Source organism: Mustela nivalis (genome assembly GCF_964662115.1).
Source record: "Mustela nivalis genome assembly, chromosome: 2".
NCBI classification, from domain to species: domain Eukaryota; kingdom Metazoa; phylum Chordata; class Mammalia; order Carnivora; family Mustelidae; genus Mustela; species Mustela nivalis.
Genome location: NC_139021.1, coordinates 79,817,585 through 79,837,059, shown reverse-complemented (window position 1 = coordinate 79,837,059; position 19,475 = coordinate 79,817,585). Strand labels below are relative to the sequence as shown.

Sequence of the window (19,475 nt, the reverse complement as noted above, 5' to 3'; positions counted from 1 at the left end):
CCACATATCTGAAATGGTTTAGGTTTACTCCTGCCTGGAATTAAGAGGCTGGATTGAATAACTCTCAGAGTTTGTGTATTATATAACTGGTTTTATAGCTTTTTAACTTCTTCTGTGCATGAGTGAGGCACATATCCATATGAACTCTGGGGCTGAAGAAAAAGTACAACGAGCCCTATATACAGAGTCGATCTTGAGTTTTCTTACTTGGCAGAAGAGAGAAAAAGTGTTATTTTTAAATTGGCTCCTTTCCTGCACACTATTAAGGAGAACTCCAGTTTGGAATAATATTTTATTGTAGCACTAAAAGATAGTCCCAAATCATTAACATACTGAGTCCATTGAACCCCTTATCAATACCACATTCAAAGTAGTCTGTTCTGAGCAAAGAAAAGGCTGAAGTAGACCTTAACAACTAACCACAAACAACACTTATTTTTGGCCTTCTTAGGAATTTGACATTAAAAAAAAGAAACAAAAACCCAAACTCCACATATTTATTATATATGGTCAAAAATAAGAACAAAACCAGCCCATTTCTTCACAGCATTAAAGTGGCTGAATACGTTGTTCTCAGTGCTGCAATATTCAAAAAAGGATAATTTGTGGGAAAACTAAACAAAACAAAACAAAACACCAAAACCAGGCTGCAATTGCAAAACATTTCATGAACTGTAGCATAATACTTAATAATTATTCTTCGTCTTTTTCTTCTGTCAAAATAGGCAAAATCATTTCTTTCTATTGCTTTTTCCTCCCCTGTTTTAAAGAAAGAAACAAACCACCGTGACATCCATTCCATTTTAAACTAATGTTTCTATTATTTCATATCTAAATGGGGCTGACATCATCAACTCCTTCATGTCCTGAAAGATACTTAGCTCTGGTCCACTGTTACATTCTTGATGCATTACATGAAATAAAATATCTCAAGATTTCAAAAATATTTATTTTAAAAACAGCAATCAAATTGCCTGTAATCACATTTTCTGCTTGGCTTTGAAAGCTACATTATTCAATATGCCAGTGGTCCTTTCCATAATGGCAACATATTAGAAATTCATGCGGCTCAAATACGTCTCACCTCCTTGACGTACCGCACTCCCTCTAGACCCAGAGGAGGACCCCTGCTTCAGTTCGTGTGTCCTGCCCAGAACCTTCTGAAGTGAATGCTTGTCAAAACAGTTGTACAGTAGCCTCCGAATGCAAAGTGTGCATGCCTGAACGCCGAAAATGACAATAAATCTGAGTATAGACATGATGCTTGCTTTTGTTGCCTAGAAAAATAAGGCATTTGGGAAATCACCCCCTCCCCTGCCCCCCATTTCTTTGCCTTTTAACATCTTTTTCCATTTGCAACTCCAGAACTGGAAATTTGAAGCAGTCAAAGAAATTGAAATCTCCTTTGTTGCCTTTTTTTTTTTTTTTTGTCAATTTTCTATAATGTGTCATTAGGAACCACACTCCACAAAAAGCTCAGGTCTAAATGACTCCTTTCTGTGACGCCATTCTACAACTTTGCACGGTTTTTCTTTGTATGAAAGAGCTTCTGTTGACTGCACAAAGAACAAGCAATGGCCACATATAGGCCAGGCAGTGAGGTTTGGATGACTTTATACAAGGTTGCATTTTCCCTTCCACCCATCCATGATTAAACCTCGCAGCGAATGTGCCAGAGTAGAGAGAAAAAGAAGAGGCTCTTGGTTTCAGTTTTGTGGAACCAAAGGATTTTTCTTAAACCCATGCATACTTAATACAGGTATTTTCTTATTCTACCTTTCTCCCAAAATGGTTCTGTAGTTTCTTTTTAACAACATGAAAACCCCAAGCAACATCATTTTCTTCTTAATGTCAGGACAACATTTTCCACTTAAGGAACCGTTCTATTCAATAGATTCCAAATATCTTAATGACCATTGAGGCTCGGGGCTATGGTGGGGGTGCGGGGGTGGGGGAGACAGGTAAAACATTAGGAAAGCCAAAGTGACCATAGGAAAAATTACTAAGGGACCAAAGTGAAAAGTTGGGTGAGTCGTGAGTCTGGATCACAGTTGCGTGGTCAACAGAGTATGAATCATAGGAAAATGCTAGCCCTGGCCTGGGTCTCGGAGATCATCAACTAGTTCTGTGGTTTTCCATCTTCTCAGAGGACAGAAGCCGTTGTACAGGGGAACTTTTATAGGAAATGCGAACAAGTGAGATGAATAACAACACCACCACTCTGGCTGATTCTTGCCTTCCTCTGGCTCCAACAAGCTTAATTTGGACCCCTCTGATCTAGCCCAACCCTGCTGGTTACAGATGGAGTGCAGTAAATTATCCATGCTTAATAAGCTTATCCAAGGCAGGCCCTGGCCTTCCAGACTCTTATTCCAGTGCTCTTCGAACCAGATTCTACTCTCTGAGAAGCTCAGGCTCGTCAGTTACGCACTATCAAAATAACTCAAGGGAATTTGGAGAAAAATGGAACTCTTACAATCTTGGGTCATGAGTAGCTGTTTAACTTGGACCTAGAGAATCAGAACTAATTGGCAGTTGTTCGACAGTATATACTAATAGAAATTCTACCCTGTTTTATAGACTGAGCTTAGAAAACAGGGATTTAAGAAAATGGAACCTTTTTTAAGTGCCAGGAATCAAACTTCTTGTGGGAGTCCCAACTGACTACTGACATATAAAATGGCACCAGCAAGAATATATAAAAAGGAAATGCTGGAAATCTGGGGAGGAAGAAATTTCACCCTAAGTGTGTTTCACTCTCCATATAGGTGTTTTTTTCTTTTCTTTTCTTTTAAAAAAGATTTTATTTATTTATTTGATAGAGAGAGAGAGAGGTCACAAGTAGGCAAAGCAGCAGGCAGAGAGAGAGTGGGGAAGCAGACTCCCTGCTGAGCAGAGAACCCAATATGGGGTTTGATCCCAGGACCCTGAGCTCATGACCTGAGCTGAAGGCAGAGGCTTAACCCACTGAGCCACCCAAGCGCCCCTCCATATAGGTTTATGATAAATTTCAGAAAACAATCTAGATACTCTGCCCTGGCAACATTTTAATCAGAAAAGAAATCCCACTGAATGTACCTAGTACCTACTGTGTGACTGGCACTACTTTACAGACACTAACTTCTTTAATGTTCACATTATAGGATTAAAGATCTTATTATAACCCATTTTATAGATAAGAAAGCAGAGGCACAAAAAGGTTATATAAGTTGCTCACTGTCACAAAGCTGGTGAGTGTCAGTGGCGGGACGGGAACTGAGGTGGTCTAGCCCCAAGAGGTTGGTTTAAGTGATAATGGTATATAAGGATACGCAGTAAAAGGTAAAGTCTTTTTTGGTGAATAGGAGGCTTACTCTTGTCTTTTTTTTTTTTTTTTTTCCCTTTGAAGATGTGAAGAAGATTAAGGATCAAAGTATAAATAACTCTTTGGAAAAATCTCTCTCGTGCATTTTTAACTCCTCCAAAAGAGTCAAGAAAAAGCTTGCTTTTTCTATTTCCTAAAAGATTGATTTATTTTTTTAAATTTATTTTTAAAATAAATTTGGCGCTGAACCAAACCCTGATGTGGGACTTGATCCCTTGACCCTGAGATCATGACCTGGGCTGAAATCAAGAGCTGGACACCTAACTGACTAAGCCACCCAGGCAGGCATCCCTATTTGTTTGTTTTAGACACAGAACAGGAGAGAAAAGGAACCTGAGTGTCTGCAGAGCTCCAGAGGGAGAGGGAGAGAGAGAATCTCGAGCAGATTCCTCACGGTGCCATGAGCCAACTCAGCCAGACCTCACAGCCCATGCGATCATGACCTGAGCCGAAACCAAGAATCGAATGCTTGACTGAGCAACCCAGGCACCCCACTTTTCCCATTTATTTAACAAACTTAAATAATGCTTCCTATGCCAACAACTAGTCTAAGCAAGTCTTCAATATTCATTTAACCCCATGAGGTAAGGACTACTTTTATCCTTGTTTTTCAGGTAAGAAAGCTGAGGTATTTATGAGCTGAGCCACCGAGCAAGTCACTTAACCCCTCTGAAGCTCCGTTTTCCAATTGCGAAACTGAGATAATAAGACTCATTCAGTCATTGATTTCTAATTACGAACTAACTTTTTTATGTCTAATACAATAGACATTTGTTGGAAATGCTTACAATCAGTAAATCTGTATCACTTATGTTGCCACTAGGGATAAGAATAAGCAGACACAAAAAAATTTATCATTAAGATGAAATATCAAAAATTATATCATATATAATAATTTATATTATATAAAAATAACATATGTGACAGGGTAATACATCTGCATTTAAACATGACAACCAGCTCTAAAATATATATAATACTTAAATGAAAACTAAAATATGTCCACTCCGTTGATCCATTCAAATTCTGAAATTCCGTCATGTGAAGATACTAACACCAAGATGTGAGAACCACACTAACAGCAAAGACTCGGGTTTAATAACATTGAAAAGCTTCTAGAAAATACAGTCAGAGATGGTTGATCCTATACATAAATCTGCCTAGGGTGGTTTATACTCATAGGAACATAAAAGTTGCTGCAAGTTTATTATTTAGAATCTACAAGTGTTAGCTCTTATTATTGTAAGTGACCTTGAAAGAAGGGTTTGGAAAAAGCACAATGATTTCTAGGCGAGCAGCTCTTACATCTGGATTTCTGTAGTCATGACTTCCTTGTCTGTATGAGCATTGATGACCTACAGAGTGCACTCCTCACAAATATATTTCGACAATTGGCAAACTGACCAAGACTTTGGTTGTTAAACTTTGCGATCACATTACACACACGCAAAGTTTTTAGGGAAGAGTTTTAGCTTGTTTTTACAAAGAAACATGAAGAACATATTCCATGGTCTTAAAGTTCCTTTCAAAGCAAGGAACCCCTGAGTGCTTTTGAAATGTAAAATATAGGGCTGTATGAAAGGTTGTTAGTCTTCAGATCCATTTGTATTTGGGAATGATGTGAAAACAGCTCAGTAGCCCATCTTTCTGTTCCCACTGTCACCGCCCTGTGTATCTCCTCAACACTTCTTGCCTGAGTTATGACAACTGGCTGCCCAGGCTTTCCACAACTCCAGTTTCTTACCACCACTATCCACCCAGGAAGAAGCCAGAAGGATTTCCTCTGACTGCTTTCAAAATGCTTTTGCCTCGAGTGAAAACAGCCAATGGTTTCTTTGAATCCATCATATCAAGCCCATAGTCCTTTCATTAGTTTTTGAAGCCTTTGGTCAAATCTTCCAACTTAAAATAACCAACCTTGCTTTGCAAATGCTCTCAGATATGGCTTTTCTTTCCCTCTCTGTTTGTCCAAATCAAAACCACCTTTCAGACCCTGCCTGCAGCCCTACATTTTCCACTAGGTTTTTATAGACGACCTAAACCAGATTACTCTAACGTCTTCCAACTAGGAATTCCTACTGGGTTCATTGGCCAGTAAAACTGAATTAACATTTCTCCTGGCCTCTAATTGCTTCATATCTTACTCTGATTGCTTCATACCTATTTATGTTTTCTCCATAATTTACAAGCTTCTGAAGGACAGTGACCATGTCTTATCAATCATGTGAGCACTTTCAAACATTTAGATCATGGTAAGCATTTAAAAATGTACACACTGATGAGTGGTATTCTAGACATATGATACTTCAAAAGAGTCGAAGAGGCTCCTTGTTTCTCAAAGGAGTTAGTAAACTCCTATGAAGTCGGCCCTGCCAACTCTATTAGATTTCTATCACTTTACAGCATATCAAACTCTGGTTCCTGGACTCCAGCCAGAGATCCCAACCTTGAAAGAGGATTCTTACAATAAATTTAATCTCTAAAACTACTTTCGCCAAGACCACATTGACTTAAAAAATGGGTTTCATATAGATTTAATGTTAGAATCAACATTACCTAGACCTATGCTGTCTAGTATAGGAGCCACTAGGAACACGTAGCTATCTTAAATGTAAAATAATTCAAATATAATAAAATAAAAATTAGTTCTTCAGTCATCCATCCATATTTAAAGTGCTCAATAGCCAATGAATACTGCTATGAGACAGCATGACTAACAGAAAAGACATTATCCCAGAAAGTTCTATTGTACTGTGCCAAAGTCCATCAAAGCCTCACCAAGACTTGGATTATTTGTCAGAGTAGCTTTTTACATGACAGTATAAAATGGTAAGGCCAGTACTGGGAGTAGGCAAAGTGGATGTCCTCCTCAGAATATAGTTTGGGAGGTATGGGGAAGACTCACCATCCTATGAAAAGTCCTGCTAGATGAGACTTGCCAAGAACCAGAATGGCATGGGGTGCCTGGATGGCTCAGTGTGTTAAGCCTCTGCCTTTGGCTCACGTCATGATCTCAGGGTCCTGGGATTGAGCCCTGCATCGGGCTCTCTGCCTAGCAGGGAGCCTGCTTCCCCTTCTCTCTGCCTGCCTGTCTGCCTACTTGTAATCTTTCTCTCTCTCTCTGTCAAATAAATAAATAAAATCTTAAAAGAAAAAAAAAAAAGAAAAGAACCAGAACAACAAATTAGAGCTTCATCCCCTTAACGTGGGTCAGATGGGACCCCTCTGCCTTGCACAGTGTTGAAAGTTTCAAAGGAAATATCATGTGAAGGGAAAATACCTAAAGTTCAATTTTTGACATTGGGTTGGGTGGGGAAAGCATAAAGAGATTTGGATGAGGAGAAGGTCCAGATAGGGCAAGAGGAAAACACAGTGGCAGAAGGACCTAGAAAATGGTGCATTTCACTGTGACTAGATCGAGTTCTGAGCATGCCATTTAAGGATGGAGTGACTGCCATTTTGACAGCTCTGGGGAAATCCTTGATACATGTATGTCGAAGTTGTACACAATGCATGTATGCACATATACACCGAAGAAGCCTCAGTTAACAAGCGAGTGGTATATCAAGACGGTCCTCAGAATGCTAAGAAGGCAAATTATATAAATAAAATATATAAATTATATAAAGAAAAAAAGGGTTTGGAGACTTAAATTACGTAACGGAATATCTCATTATCCCTTCTACAGCCCTGCTCCATTCACATTGTGAGAAAGCTTAGAGGACCGACTTGATAGTGTATACACCGTATGCGTTCTTCTTCACCTTCTTAGCACACAGGTGGTGCCTATGAAGGCATCATTTGGATGCTTCATTGACATGAGAACTGGGTCTGAAGGCCAAGCCCCAAAGAGGAATGGACATGTGACTTCTCAAGGTGACTACTTTTAAGTACAGCATGATTTAGATTTACGAATTTAGCATTTTCATTTAAAAATCCATGTTCTATTTAAGGAAGCCATAGTTAATACTCTTAGGACCAATCTATACAGGTAGAATAAAAAGTCGAGGCAATAATTTTCTGCCACCACGAGTGATACGAATGAGTTCTCTTTTGACCACTGAGCTAGCTGCCAATTCTTAAGAGAATCTGGATACTATCATAGCATGAAGCTCTGGGCTTCATTCTTGAAAAACGACTTCAGGGTTTCTTTTGACACTCCATCCCCAACCCTTTATATTCGTGATTAACAGGAAAACCTTTCTGTGAATTCACTCAAGTTAGAGATACATCCCCAAATGTTTTTGATTAGTGATAATGTAAATGCTGCCTATCAGAAACCACATAAGATGAGCAGTTAATCAATTTGTTCATTGTGAGCCCGACAGCTCTGTTGAGTGACTTACCAAAATGACAATCGAGTTACACGTACTGTTAAGTTATTGAAAAACGGAAACAAAAGAGTGCTAATTAAAAGTCACTGTTAACCTCAGGGAGAGTTTTATGATAAGGTAAATGTTCTGTCCTTGGCCATATACTGCGGAAAGTATTTTTCACTACTTGCGATACAGACAGAGAAATTACTAAGGTTTTAGATGACACACAAACCCAAAGGAAAGATTTCATTACAAGTCAGTGTTTCTCAAACATGGGATGCTTGTTAATAATTCAGATCCCTGGACTTTGGGGTAGAGGCTGGAAATTTAATTTTTGCTGGTTTTCCTGGACAATACACATTCCCACTAACTTTAAGGAGTACAGAACACTCGAAGGTTCAGGGGGACAATGGATCCAACAGACCGAAACACTTTAATGGAGATAAATTTTGATCACTAAAATTGTACTGCCAAAATAAAAATGAAGATGGTTTTCTTGCTTTCCTATCCTATAAATCTGTGGGAAATGAGGGAGAAATCTAGTTGAACAGCAGTTCCTGTTCAGAAGATGTGAGGGTCTTTCTTGTAGTGAGAAATCTGGCAGCAAGTGAGAGGTGGCCCTTTTAAGATAACCTTTTATCTGAAATCTAGTTAGACATTTACGATAGGGCCTTCAGTGTCTAATAGTGCTTAGAACTTTGAGTACGACGTAAGAGTGATCAAACAGGTAATTAATTGATTTTTGCCCTGAATTCAACAGAAGACAGAAAATTACTTCAGGAACTTACAGAGAACATTTTCCTTAGTTAAAAACGTTTGCCTCGTTTCAGAATCCTGTGTTACTACAATGCAAAACTTCTCCCATGAAAGTCAACCTTACCCTCCTGTGTTCCTCGCTCCCCACCACCAATCGGCAAGCAGATTCTTACCACAGAAATGGAGTTAGTAAGCAGGGCTCCGTCCTGTCCCAGCAAATTGGAGACGGTGATTTCAGGTAGGTCCATGTTTTGTGGATGAAACGGGAGCAGGCCATTATGGTTCATGGGGTGACACAGAGAGTGGTAACCAGGTTCGACTTCATTCACGTGTACCAGAGAGTGGTCGGGAAGGGAAGGGGGGGTGATTGGTGGAATGTTGAAGTCTTCACTTTCCAGGCTCGGGCCAGGGTAAGACTGAAAAGACAAGGGATATTGTTGCAAATTATCATCCCCCTTCTTCTTTGTCACCATGAACAAACACACACGACCGTTCAGATATTATTACAAGCAGCCTTATGGATTTGGCAAAGACATTTCAAACACGCAGATTACCCTGCTCTCATTTCATGGTGATGTATAGAAGAAAGCTGCCTCAAAGGTATATCCACTCCTTGTATTAAAGAGTACTTCCATTAGGCAGGTTTGTTTTTCCAAGAAACTGAACTCAAACAGATATCAAAGGTCCCATTAAAATTTTTCGGAGTTTTAATCTAGCTGAATACCTTTTTCATGGGAATTGTGGGGAAGGAGGCAATTTATAAAATTCATTTTTTTTTAAAGATTTTATTTTTATTTATTTGACAGACAGAGATCACAAGTAGGCAGAGAGGCAGGCGGTGGGGTGGGGGGAGGCAGGCTCCCTGCTGAGCAAAGAGCCCAAGCCCGATTTGGGACTCGATCCCAGGACCCCAGGATCATGACCTGAGCCAAAGGCAGAGGCTTTAACCCACTGAGACACCCAGGTGCCCCATAAAATTCATGTTTAATTAAGCATGTTTCATAGGACTTCCTACTGCTCAGATCATGAGACATAATCAAATGAATTCCAGAAGTTCTGGGGACAATTGTTTTTGAGTTTTGGAAAAACTGCGTGCTCACAACTGACAAAAGAAAAATAATTCAGTAAAGACGTAACTTGGGCATTTTATATAAGTGTGTTTGCATAGAAAGTTTGGCCTATAAAAAAACATTAAAAACTATTTTTATTTCAAAGAGTATACCATTAAAATAAAATGAAGATTATTTTCTTGATTTCTGGCTATTCACATTTATTTGACATTCCTCTAAAAAGCTGCTAAATAATATTGCTGTCATTTAGATTTTGTTCAGCTAATTTGAAAGGCAATATCACACTGACATTGTTGTAATACTAATTGAGGAATAAAAGACCATCATTAAAATAAATAACAACATATGTGGGGCTTTTCCTTTTGGAAAGTAGCTTTAGAGAAAAGAGGAAGGGAGGGAGAAAAAAGGAAGGAAAGATTATATTAGGACACTCCTGTTTAAAACGGAAAGTGGTAAACATTGAACATTTGAGGAGGGACTGGATAATAAAATATTGTTCCCAATTAAGATCAAGGCATAGCGATACTTAGCAGTCCTTTATAGAGCAGGTGTTATAATAAAAAGGAAAAAATTTGGGTCCTGATCCCTCTCGCAAGCCTATCTTCCAAATTAAGCATGTCTTCCTAGTATTTGAGTGCCCAAGTAACAGAACTTGTCTAACAGCACAGAGCCGGCTGAAATGGGCAAGATTTGAAATGAGCAGGCAGAGGGTAGGAGCCAAAGAAAGTAGTGTAAGGTATTCATTGGGTGTTCAGCCAATAAGCTTCATGTTCCTGCATCCAAGCGCCTCGGGTTATTTTTTCCAGATGGCGTCTATTCGTCTAACAGAAAGAAAATCTTCAAGTTACACTTGCTAAATGTTGTACAAGTTTTGATCTATTTGTTTAGGTGCTGTCAGAAGACATGATGAAATGAAGCGCTCCTGGGAACATCTGGAATTCAGACCTGGTCACGTAGAGGCTCCTGTGGGTTAGCAACTGGGCGGAGTGGGGGTGGAGTGTAGGTGAAAGGAAAGATTTGATTCATCTCTGCGGATCACTGTCCTTGAATATCTAGAGTTCTGTTAACAAAATCACCAGCTCTAAAGTTTAATCATCAGGTACCAAATTTTCCTGTTTATAGTTTAGATCTCTTGTCTGAAAAATACAGTCGTGGTCGGTGTCAAAACCCTAAGTTTGATGAAATTCTCGTTTGCTTGGTATATTTCAGACCTTGAGTCTATAGAGGTAAACCATCAGTTCCTGGTACAAGTATTGACCTAAGAAGAAGTATGAAAGATTTGAAGTGGGAGGTGGGAGAGAGAGGAAGCACGAGTATTCATGCTGGTTTTGTAAAAAGTGCTGTATGAAGTCCTTTGAATCATTTAATCCTTAACAATAATCCTGTGTGTGGCTACCATTATCCCGTTTTCCTGAAGGGAAATCCAGACTCGGAATTTAAGTCACTTTGACTCAGCTGGTAAACAACCAGCTCAGAATATATTGAGGGATAGACACATGCTGTGATATAGAAGCAGTTTAATTGCTACTATTTTATTAGGAAAAATGATACAAAGTTGTCAATATCCAATGGTCTTGGACCAGCAAAACTTAAGAACTAACATTAGCTTTGGTCTCAAGTCTTTCCTTATCCCAAGTTCCATCCCAATGCCTATCCCACTAAAATATTTACTCGGTATGAACACAAGAATGCATAATTTGTCTTTGTGTTGACATTTCAGAAGTGAAGTTATTCATACATCTCTTTTAAGAAGTTAATGGTGTCTGTTTGAAACTTCCCTAAATTAGGTACAGCTAATGCCAGGGATAAAGGAGAAAGATGTTTTTAATTTTATAAATGCTTTTAAGCCTCTGGAAATACTCAGGGATATTCTATCCATGGTTTACCATAAACTTTACATGCTAGCATTTCTTTGTAGTTAAATCTTAATTTGTGATGTTTTAAAGGAGGGTTTAATTGGTATCACTTTACACCGAGTGATAACAATTGCACTGCGATTTAATAAATCTACATGGTTTATTTTCATGTAATTGCACATTAATGTTATTTAATCCATGCACTTATATACCTAAACCACAGATTCCACAACTTAACTGGTAATGGGTAGTTACGTGGATCAGGAATTTTAACAACATAAGGTTACTTAGCAGTTTCTGTTCTTTATGTTAGAAGTCATGATATGATTATTTGCCATGAACCCATTACAGTGTAATGGGTGCCATATAATAGTATCATGATTATTGTATGAATGTCAAAATGTCACAAAACTCACAAAAACTCCAATGCCAGACTAATTACTAATTATTTTTTAATGTGGAAGTGAATAAGCTAATTCCTCAATGTTGATTTCTGTGATTTGACATCTCTATTTTAATTTTGAAAAACTTAGTAAGAATAAATTTGACTTAACAATAGTAAGATATATATTATTAGAGAAAATCGCAGTTTGGGAAGGAAAGCATTACAATAGGATATGGCCGAGTGTTTTCCTTATTCTCCAGTAGACTTCCCGGTTACAATCTGTATTTGATATTTGTTGAATGGATTAACAAATGAATCACTGAATGAAGGCATAAAGGAATGAATGAATGAATGCTAAAATGACTTTATAAAGCCATGAAATCTGTGAAGATGGCATTGTTATTCCAAGGGCTTGAATATACACCCTGTATTCCCAAGACTTCTCACTAGTCAGCGGACAACACAGTATATAACATTAATCTCTCTGCATGTCAGGAAGCCAGACACATCCTGTTAGAGATACAAAGGCTTCAGCTGCCTGAGAAAGTCTGGGGCAGTGTAATTTCGTGTCCCTCTCTGGCTGCTGATCTGTCCCTCTGAAATGGCTTGCACTTACCATTTTATAGAGACACAGAGGTCCCAGAGGATTTGTAAGGGTGAGTTTGGGGCCCCTGGGTTCTCAGAAGTTGTTGGAACCTAGCCCCTCTGCAGGTTGAGCATCAGCTAAGGACCCCAAGGAAGCCTCAGCTCCAAATTGGGATCCCTTGACAATGGCAGGTGTAATGTCCCGTGCCTGGTTGGCAGCAGGGAGCATGGAGGGGATGAGAAAGTACGCTGAACATAGGAATAGGGACCTTGGTGATGAGATCAGGGTATGGGCAGTCAAAGAAGGTTTCTGTTAAGGCCATCCCTGGGTGACACGGTGGGCCTAATATACTTGTCTACTGACTTAGGGTCCTTTTCTGACTTGGGCTTATTTTCTTCCCTTGAGTCTCAGGAAGGCCATGAATTTCAAGTATTTTTCATTCTCCAGCTGTCTTGGGACCAATGTCCTTTCTAAGACCTTTGCATATCCCCTGAGATAGATGATTAAGCTTCCCCTACCCCCACCCCCAGCCTAAATTAGAGACCACCGATGTCCCAGGTCCTCTAAGAATCTATAGGGCTGCAGTGCCTGGGTGGCCCAGTGGGTTGGGTCTCTACCTTCGGCTCAGGTCATGATCTCAAGGTTCTGGGATTGAGCCCCGCATCAGGCTCTCTGCTCAGCAGGGAGCCTGCTTCCCCTCTCTCTGCCTGCCTCTCTGCCTGCTTGTGATCTCTCTGTCAAATAAATAAATAAATAAATAAATCTATAGGGCTGGGTTGCCGAGTAGAATTCTGGAGAAGAATGGTTGTAGACTTGCAAGGTGGTCTCTTATTCCTTATCCCACTTTATAGTGCCTTTTACCACTTCCAGTCTAGAGATAAGAACCTTATCAGCAGTCTGAGCCCTACAGCTTGCCTCTTCCTCAGGGAACGATAAAAGTCAATGGTGACCATCTACACAGAGAAAAACATGTTTAGGAATAGCGGCATGAAATTCAAGCCAATACTTTAAATTTTATCTTGGATCTTCATCGTGTTAATGAAAGGCACATTTGACAGAAAGAAGCATGCAAAGTTATTTGCTCTACCCAGTAGCCAGTCTGCGTGATCTAAATGATTTAAAGAACTCGAAGTTTTATCATTGCTACGTAAGCAGACACTCCCTGACCTTCAGGTACTCCCTCGTCCTAGATGCAGGAGAGTCTCATCATGTTGCTGGTGCTGGGATAGGACAGCTCTACTCTAGGGTGGGAGGCTCTGTACGTCCCAGTGTGACCAGGGAACAGAAGCCAAGAGTCATGGGATGTGGACTGGAGTGGGCTATCCTGTCACAAGGCTTGGCTAATTCTGCAATACATGTGAACTTTTCAAGGCCACCTGGGGACCATTGGAAGCATTAAAGTAGTAATTTTAAAATATTATCATCCTCAAGAGAGTATTTTCATGGTTCTACATAGTAAAGCCAGTGACTGTTTCAAGTCATTTTCTTAAAATCTCACCATTGGTATTTGCACATTTACTTATAAAGTGCTATGTCTTTCTGTAATGAGAAGGGGATGGATTTTTAGATGGGTTGAGAGTACTCATAATGATTCCTCCAGTGACTGATAAGAATGGCCAAGAGTGTATTGGAAGGAATGGAGACTCTGGAGTCCAGTAGAGAGGAACTAAACTAAGTGTGCTGAAATATTTAATAGTACAGGTTCTGGGGCAAGTTTCTGATTCCTTGAGCCTCAGTTTCAGAATCTGCTTCATGGGGTTCTTTTGCGCATTGAAAGCAAAAAAAAAAAAAAAATCAGATAGAAAGTTCTTGATAAATGACAGCTCTAGCATAGCTCTGGTTATTATTAAATAGGTTTATACATGCCATGGATTGGGTCATGGCCAAGAAAACAAACAACTACAGACAGTGATGGAGGGGATTTAGACACCATTATAAAGGAATTTCAGTATATTTGCCATTGATCCAAACTCATACTGAAACAGAGTGCAGCCCCATTCATACATAATGCGTTCATTTAATTGCCCCCCCAAAATAGCTAAGATCAAGTTTTGCCTTTATTTTAATGGAATGAAATTGCATTTTTGAAATGAAAGAATAAAATGATAACAGGCAACAGTGAACAGGCAAAGGCGGCTGAAGAGCTCAGAGGATAATGACAGGAATGTGCAGAGGGCCACAACTCTTGCCGGCAGGGAACCACACAGGTAGACCAGCAGCCCTGGGTGATGGGCTCCTGACAGTTCAGTTTCTACTGACCTAGAGAAATTGTCAATGAACTTGTGTCTAAATTCACCACAAAAGCTATACTCTCTAACACATCGCAGTGTGTTGTAGAAAGGTCTTCTTCCCTGGGAGACTCTTGGCAAGGAGGTGAAATTGCCCATCTGGTGGACTGTATTTGAGACTTGAACCAAGAGACTGGGTTTTAAGAAAGTAAAAGAGGACCTTTAAATCTCCTTTGATTTGATCTCTTTGGAAGCTTTTCCAGCCATTTGACTAAGGCCAATGTCCTTTTCCCACTGAACCCCCTCAGTACCCCAACTTGAGTGACAAAGGAAAGGATACTTCTCACCTGGTTTCTGGAAGATCTCAATGCCTCTGTCTGTTTAATTATATACTCACATTCCTTTTTAATCATATTGCTTACCATAATCCATGACCTGGGTATCCTGTTTATATTATTTTCTCTTTCTGCAATCCATATTTCCTTTTGCTACAGCCTATTCTTATTTTTTGTTCTTATTCAACTTTATTGCATCTGGAATTGGGATGTTAATCAGAATGAGTTTTCTCTTGACTATAGAGAATTTATGTTTTCATACTGTCTAGATAGAGTGTTAATATGCTGACCAGGAACAAGAAATGGGAACTCTCTTCTGAACTTTGCCTATTCTTCTCTTTTTTAAGTCTAGTTTTTCCATCAAGGGGGCCTGTTTTTGTGGGTTTCTGTCCACATATTGCAGTCATTATATAAGGCACTCAATCTTTGGTGACAAGAAGTCCCATAACTCAGAAGAATTCAAAAGATATCATCTTGTACATATCTTTAAATTATGTGATGGCTTCATGCAATCACGCATACACTGAAAATATGGCTATAGTTATAACATTGTAAAATATGTTTCTCATATAGTTCTTTATTTGAAAGATAAATAAATAACATTGTGATCCCATGTACACGGATAATCTGTAACACAGTTCCTGAAATTTCAGGGTAGAAAAATACCAATGCTTAAATGTGTTTCATCTTCTATTGAAAATTCATGTTGCCTGATTTAAATAACTAAATGGAAAGCAAAGCCAACTACAGAGTTCATTAGAAAAAAAATGATTTAAAAAAAAAAGAGAGAAATGATAAACTTCCTCTGTTTTCAGAAGTTAAGACATGGCATGTAATGGTGATTTCTCTCAAAAGAGTTTAAACAGCATCAACATTATCTCCAATTTCTTTTGAGAAGACCTTCAGAAGTAGGTATTTTTCAGATTCTTTTGTCTCTGCATGAACGAGGGTTGATAGCTTGAGACTATAATGTATTACTGTGCAAAGCTTCGGTCTGTTACATAAATCATCTTAACACTCAGCAAGAATCGTCCAACAGTGCCATTGATGTGCTCAAGCCAATGATCCTGCAAACAATTTTTTTGTCTTTCTTCACATGTTAGACAATAGCAATAAATCATCTTCATTTAAAAACACACAATGTACTAATTTTTCAAGCAACAGTTATCAAAATGCAATATTTTGGTAGCATGTACAACATTTATTTTATTTGTGTTCATTAATTTTTGTACCCTGGGTTAAATAAAGGCAATGAGTACCTCACCTACCATAGAAGCATTTGTTATGCACCTACTATGTGTAAGCCATCCTGCAAAGTATGATTTGAGATGCAAAGAACTGTAAGATGTAGCTTGTTATAAAGGAAGTGAGTTAGAGGATATATAAAAACTTGGGCTCCCAATAAAGTGCATGTTTGAGGTGTCCAGTGTAAATGGAAGTGGAATTATTTGAAGCTGGGATGATGAAGGGACTGTTACAGGCAGATTTACCCCTATAACAGGGCCTGAATATTAGACCCTTCTGCTGAAATGCAATATGTGATCGAGGGAGGAGAATCACAAAACCAGCAAATGAGCAAGCCTAGACAATGTACCAAGGAGGTTCAACAGCAAGGTCAGGTTTTCTAAGAGAACGTCAAGGGCAAGAGTGGTCCCACTGACCAAAACAAATGTTGGGGTATTGAACCCAACTCAATTCCCTATGAGGCTGGTTTTTACTGGACTGTGTTTATTTCATAATTGAAAACCCAGTGTGTAAAGCCTGAATGAGACCAGAAAACAGGGTTGACTTGAGGCCACCCTGGTGATGTCTAACATTGACTCTTCTTAAGGCCAGGATTGGTTTATTTATTTATTTGAAAGATAAGGAGAGAGAGAGCGTGCACATGCACATGCGCAGGCATGCTCGGAGAGCAGGAGAGGGAGAGAGAAAATCTTAAGCAGCTCAAGATGAGGTTTCGTCCCTCAACCTTGAGATAATGACCTTAGCTGAAATCAAGAGTCGGAGTCACCCAGGCATCCCTCCCAGCTGTATTTTTAGGGAACAGTTTAAAACCAGGCCCTGTGTGCTGTTGTCATATGGGCCTTCCCTTTGGCTAAACAAACAAACAAATGCAAACAAAAACCCCCAAAACACAAAAAACAAACTTCTGGGAAATAGATAACGTACTTCCCCCACAAGCCACAACCCATACACGAATGATTAGGAAAAGCAGATTGAGGGGCAAGAGCTACTTCTGAAACCCTAGTGGGGTCCCAAAGATGTTCTTCTGGCAACAGGTATCATTCCATATTGAGTGTTAAAAGGGGTGATTAAAACATTTAAATTTCACTATTTAGCATACAATTTTACGTACAAATGCAGCTATATTTTTGTAGTTTTTCAGAGGTTTTCAATTCTCACACTGAGATTCAGTTCTACAAGTTTTTGCTTTATTTTATAAAGAATCCAAAAAATGTATACAAAAAGAAATCACTCTTAGTCCATCCACTCAGGAAAAAAAAAAAAACCCACTACTAAAACACGTGAATCCTTCATGATTCTTATAGTTCATAGTTGCTATTCTGTTTCAGGGTTTTGTTTTAAGTCAGATGATGGAGCTCTGATTTTGAAGATAGAAACGCTATATGTCGATTTCAGCAGATCACTAAGCAGGTATGAGTACCTACTCCCTCTAAGCCTCAGTTTCCAAATCTGTAAAATAGGGATACAATTGTATTCAATTGATTTAAGGTAATCAGGATTAGATGAGATAAATGAGGTAATATAAATAATTTGAATAAATACTGGCTCATACAAGCACTCCATGAATGTTAGTGACATTATCATTTTTTACTATTGTCATTATTCCATCATATAATTTAATCTGATCATTGAAAATGAATCATGATTAATTTTCCATGCCCATAAATATCATTTACATTATTGTTCAAATGACTGTGCATTATATCTTGCTGTGCATGTTCTATAATTTATAACTCTTGGTGCCCTATTCCTAAACATGTAGGGTGTTTCTGATTTTTCTGTTATGAACCTCATCGTGATGAATAATCTTATGTATTTTTTTTTCTTGGGGTAATGTTCTAGAGTTCTATATTTATGCTCAAATGGAATCACAGAATGCTCACTCAAGGGAAGACCTTGAAGACTATGCCTCCACTCTACAGATAAGGAAAATGAGGTCCAAAGAGGTTCAATGATTTGCTTGTATTTTGAGAACTCGTTGGGCAGAGAGGACACCCACAGCATAGAATTACAGATTTATTTTTTGTAGATATAATAACTAAATAAAATAAAAGGTTTTAATATAACATCTTAAAATATTTATGGTCTTTAATCTTCAATATATTTTTTTTTAGGAAAAAAAAACAAAACCTGTGTTGAATTGATTGTTGCTTATGGTCAACTTCTCTTTGCTAAATCATATTCGGGCAGGCAGTATGGACTCGATCATTCAGCACTGGCTAGTTTTATATGTACATATTTTATAGGTACACTTAAAAATACATATTGTAAGTGTTTATGGCCATTCTTATCATTTTTGCCCATTGCAAAGAAATCAGTAAATGTTGGGAATGTAGACTCACATTCTTCATAAAGAAACCAGATCAGCAGAGGAGGAGAACTAAACAGATGGGCTATGCTCTTGGTTTGGTCCCCCCTCAACCAAGGAGGCCAGGAAAAGGAAGCAGGACTCCTGTTTCTACTCACCATATTCTTATAGGCAATTCCTACTTTTTTGATCTTTAACCGGGAAACAATTATAAATGGATACTTGAATATTTGAGAAGCATCTCGCTTCCTAAGGTCTCTGCTAGAAAGAAAGCTTACACTGATGGGGAGCTGAAGACAGGGACATGGAAGAAGAAGGAAAAAAAAAGTTGAACACTTGGAGGCCATTCCCTCAGTTTGATGAAGGGTAAACCCCTGTCCTTCAGTTATGCAGAAGCTGGATCCTGGGGAAAAGTCAAGGGAGGGATGTCTTATGGGAAGACCTCTTGTACTTTGTCTACCTTCTAGACGATAAGTATCTAGAAGGATATCTATCTTATCTAGAAGGATAAATATGAAGGGTGGGAGAAAAGTGTACTAGACCTGGACAAGAAAAGTAGTGAGAATTCAGAGAAAAGATGACAGCAGTAGCGGCAAGTAGTCAGAAAGAGCTAGAAAAGTCCAGGAGGAAGGAATCATCACTGGGTAAATTAAGGAAGCAGGGAGCGCATTGAACACCTAACCTTTGTACAGCTTGTGTGTGTGCTGGAACAAGTATGAAATATGAAACCGAAATTGGAATATGAAATGGCTGCTTTTGTTGGTCAACAGTGGTCAAATATTCGCAATTTCATTTGGGTCAACCTAACATTTTTTAGAATATTCCCACACACGTCACAGTACTGAGCATTTCTCTCAGTCCTACCAAAATGATTGAGGTTAGTCCGTCAATGTCTTGAACTTAAAGTGCCAAAATCAAATGAAGCCTAGCTGGGCAAGGATGGAATTTGATTTGGGAAGTACCCGGGCTCTGATATTTACTAGTTTTTTGCCATTTGGCCAATCACTTTACCTCTGTCATCCTCAC

At 38.8% G+C, this 19,475-nt stretch overlaps 1 protein-coding gene across 2 annotated transcripts in view; it reads right to left on the bottom strand.

The window, feature by feature from the left end:
- TOX (thymocyte selection associated high mobility group box) overlaps positions 1-19,475 on the bottom strand; it is a 302,338-nt gene that overhangs the window by 122,541 nt on the left and 160,322 nt on the right. For both annotated transcript variants that reach the window (XM_082714043.1, XM_082714044.1), the window contains one exon: positions 8,610-8,852. In XM_082714043.1, the coding sequence (XP_082570169.1) occupies positions 8,610-8,852 (243 nt within the window). The remainder of the gene's footprint in view (positions 1-8,609; positions 8,853-19,475) is intronic.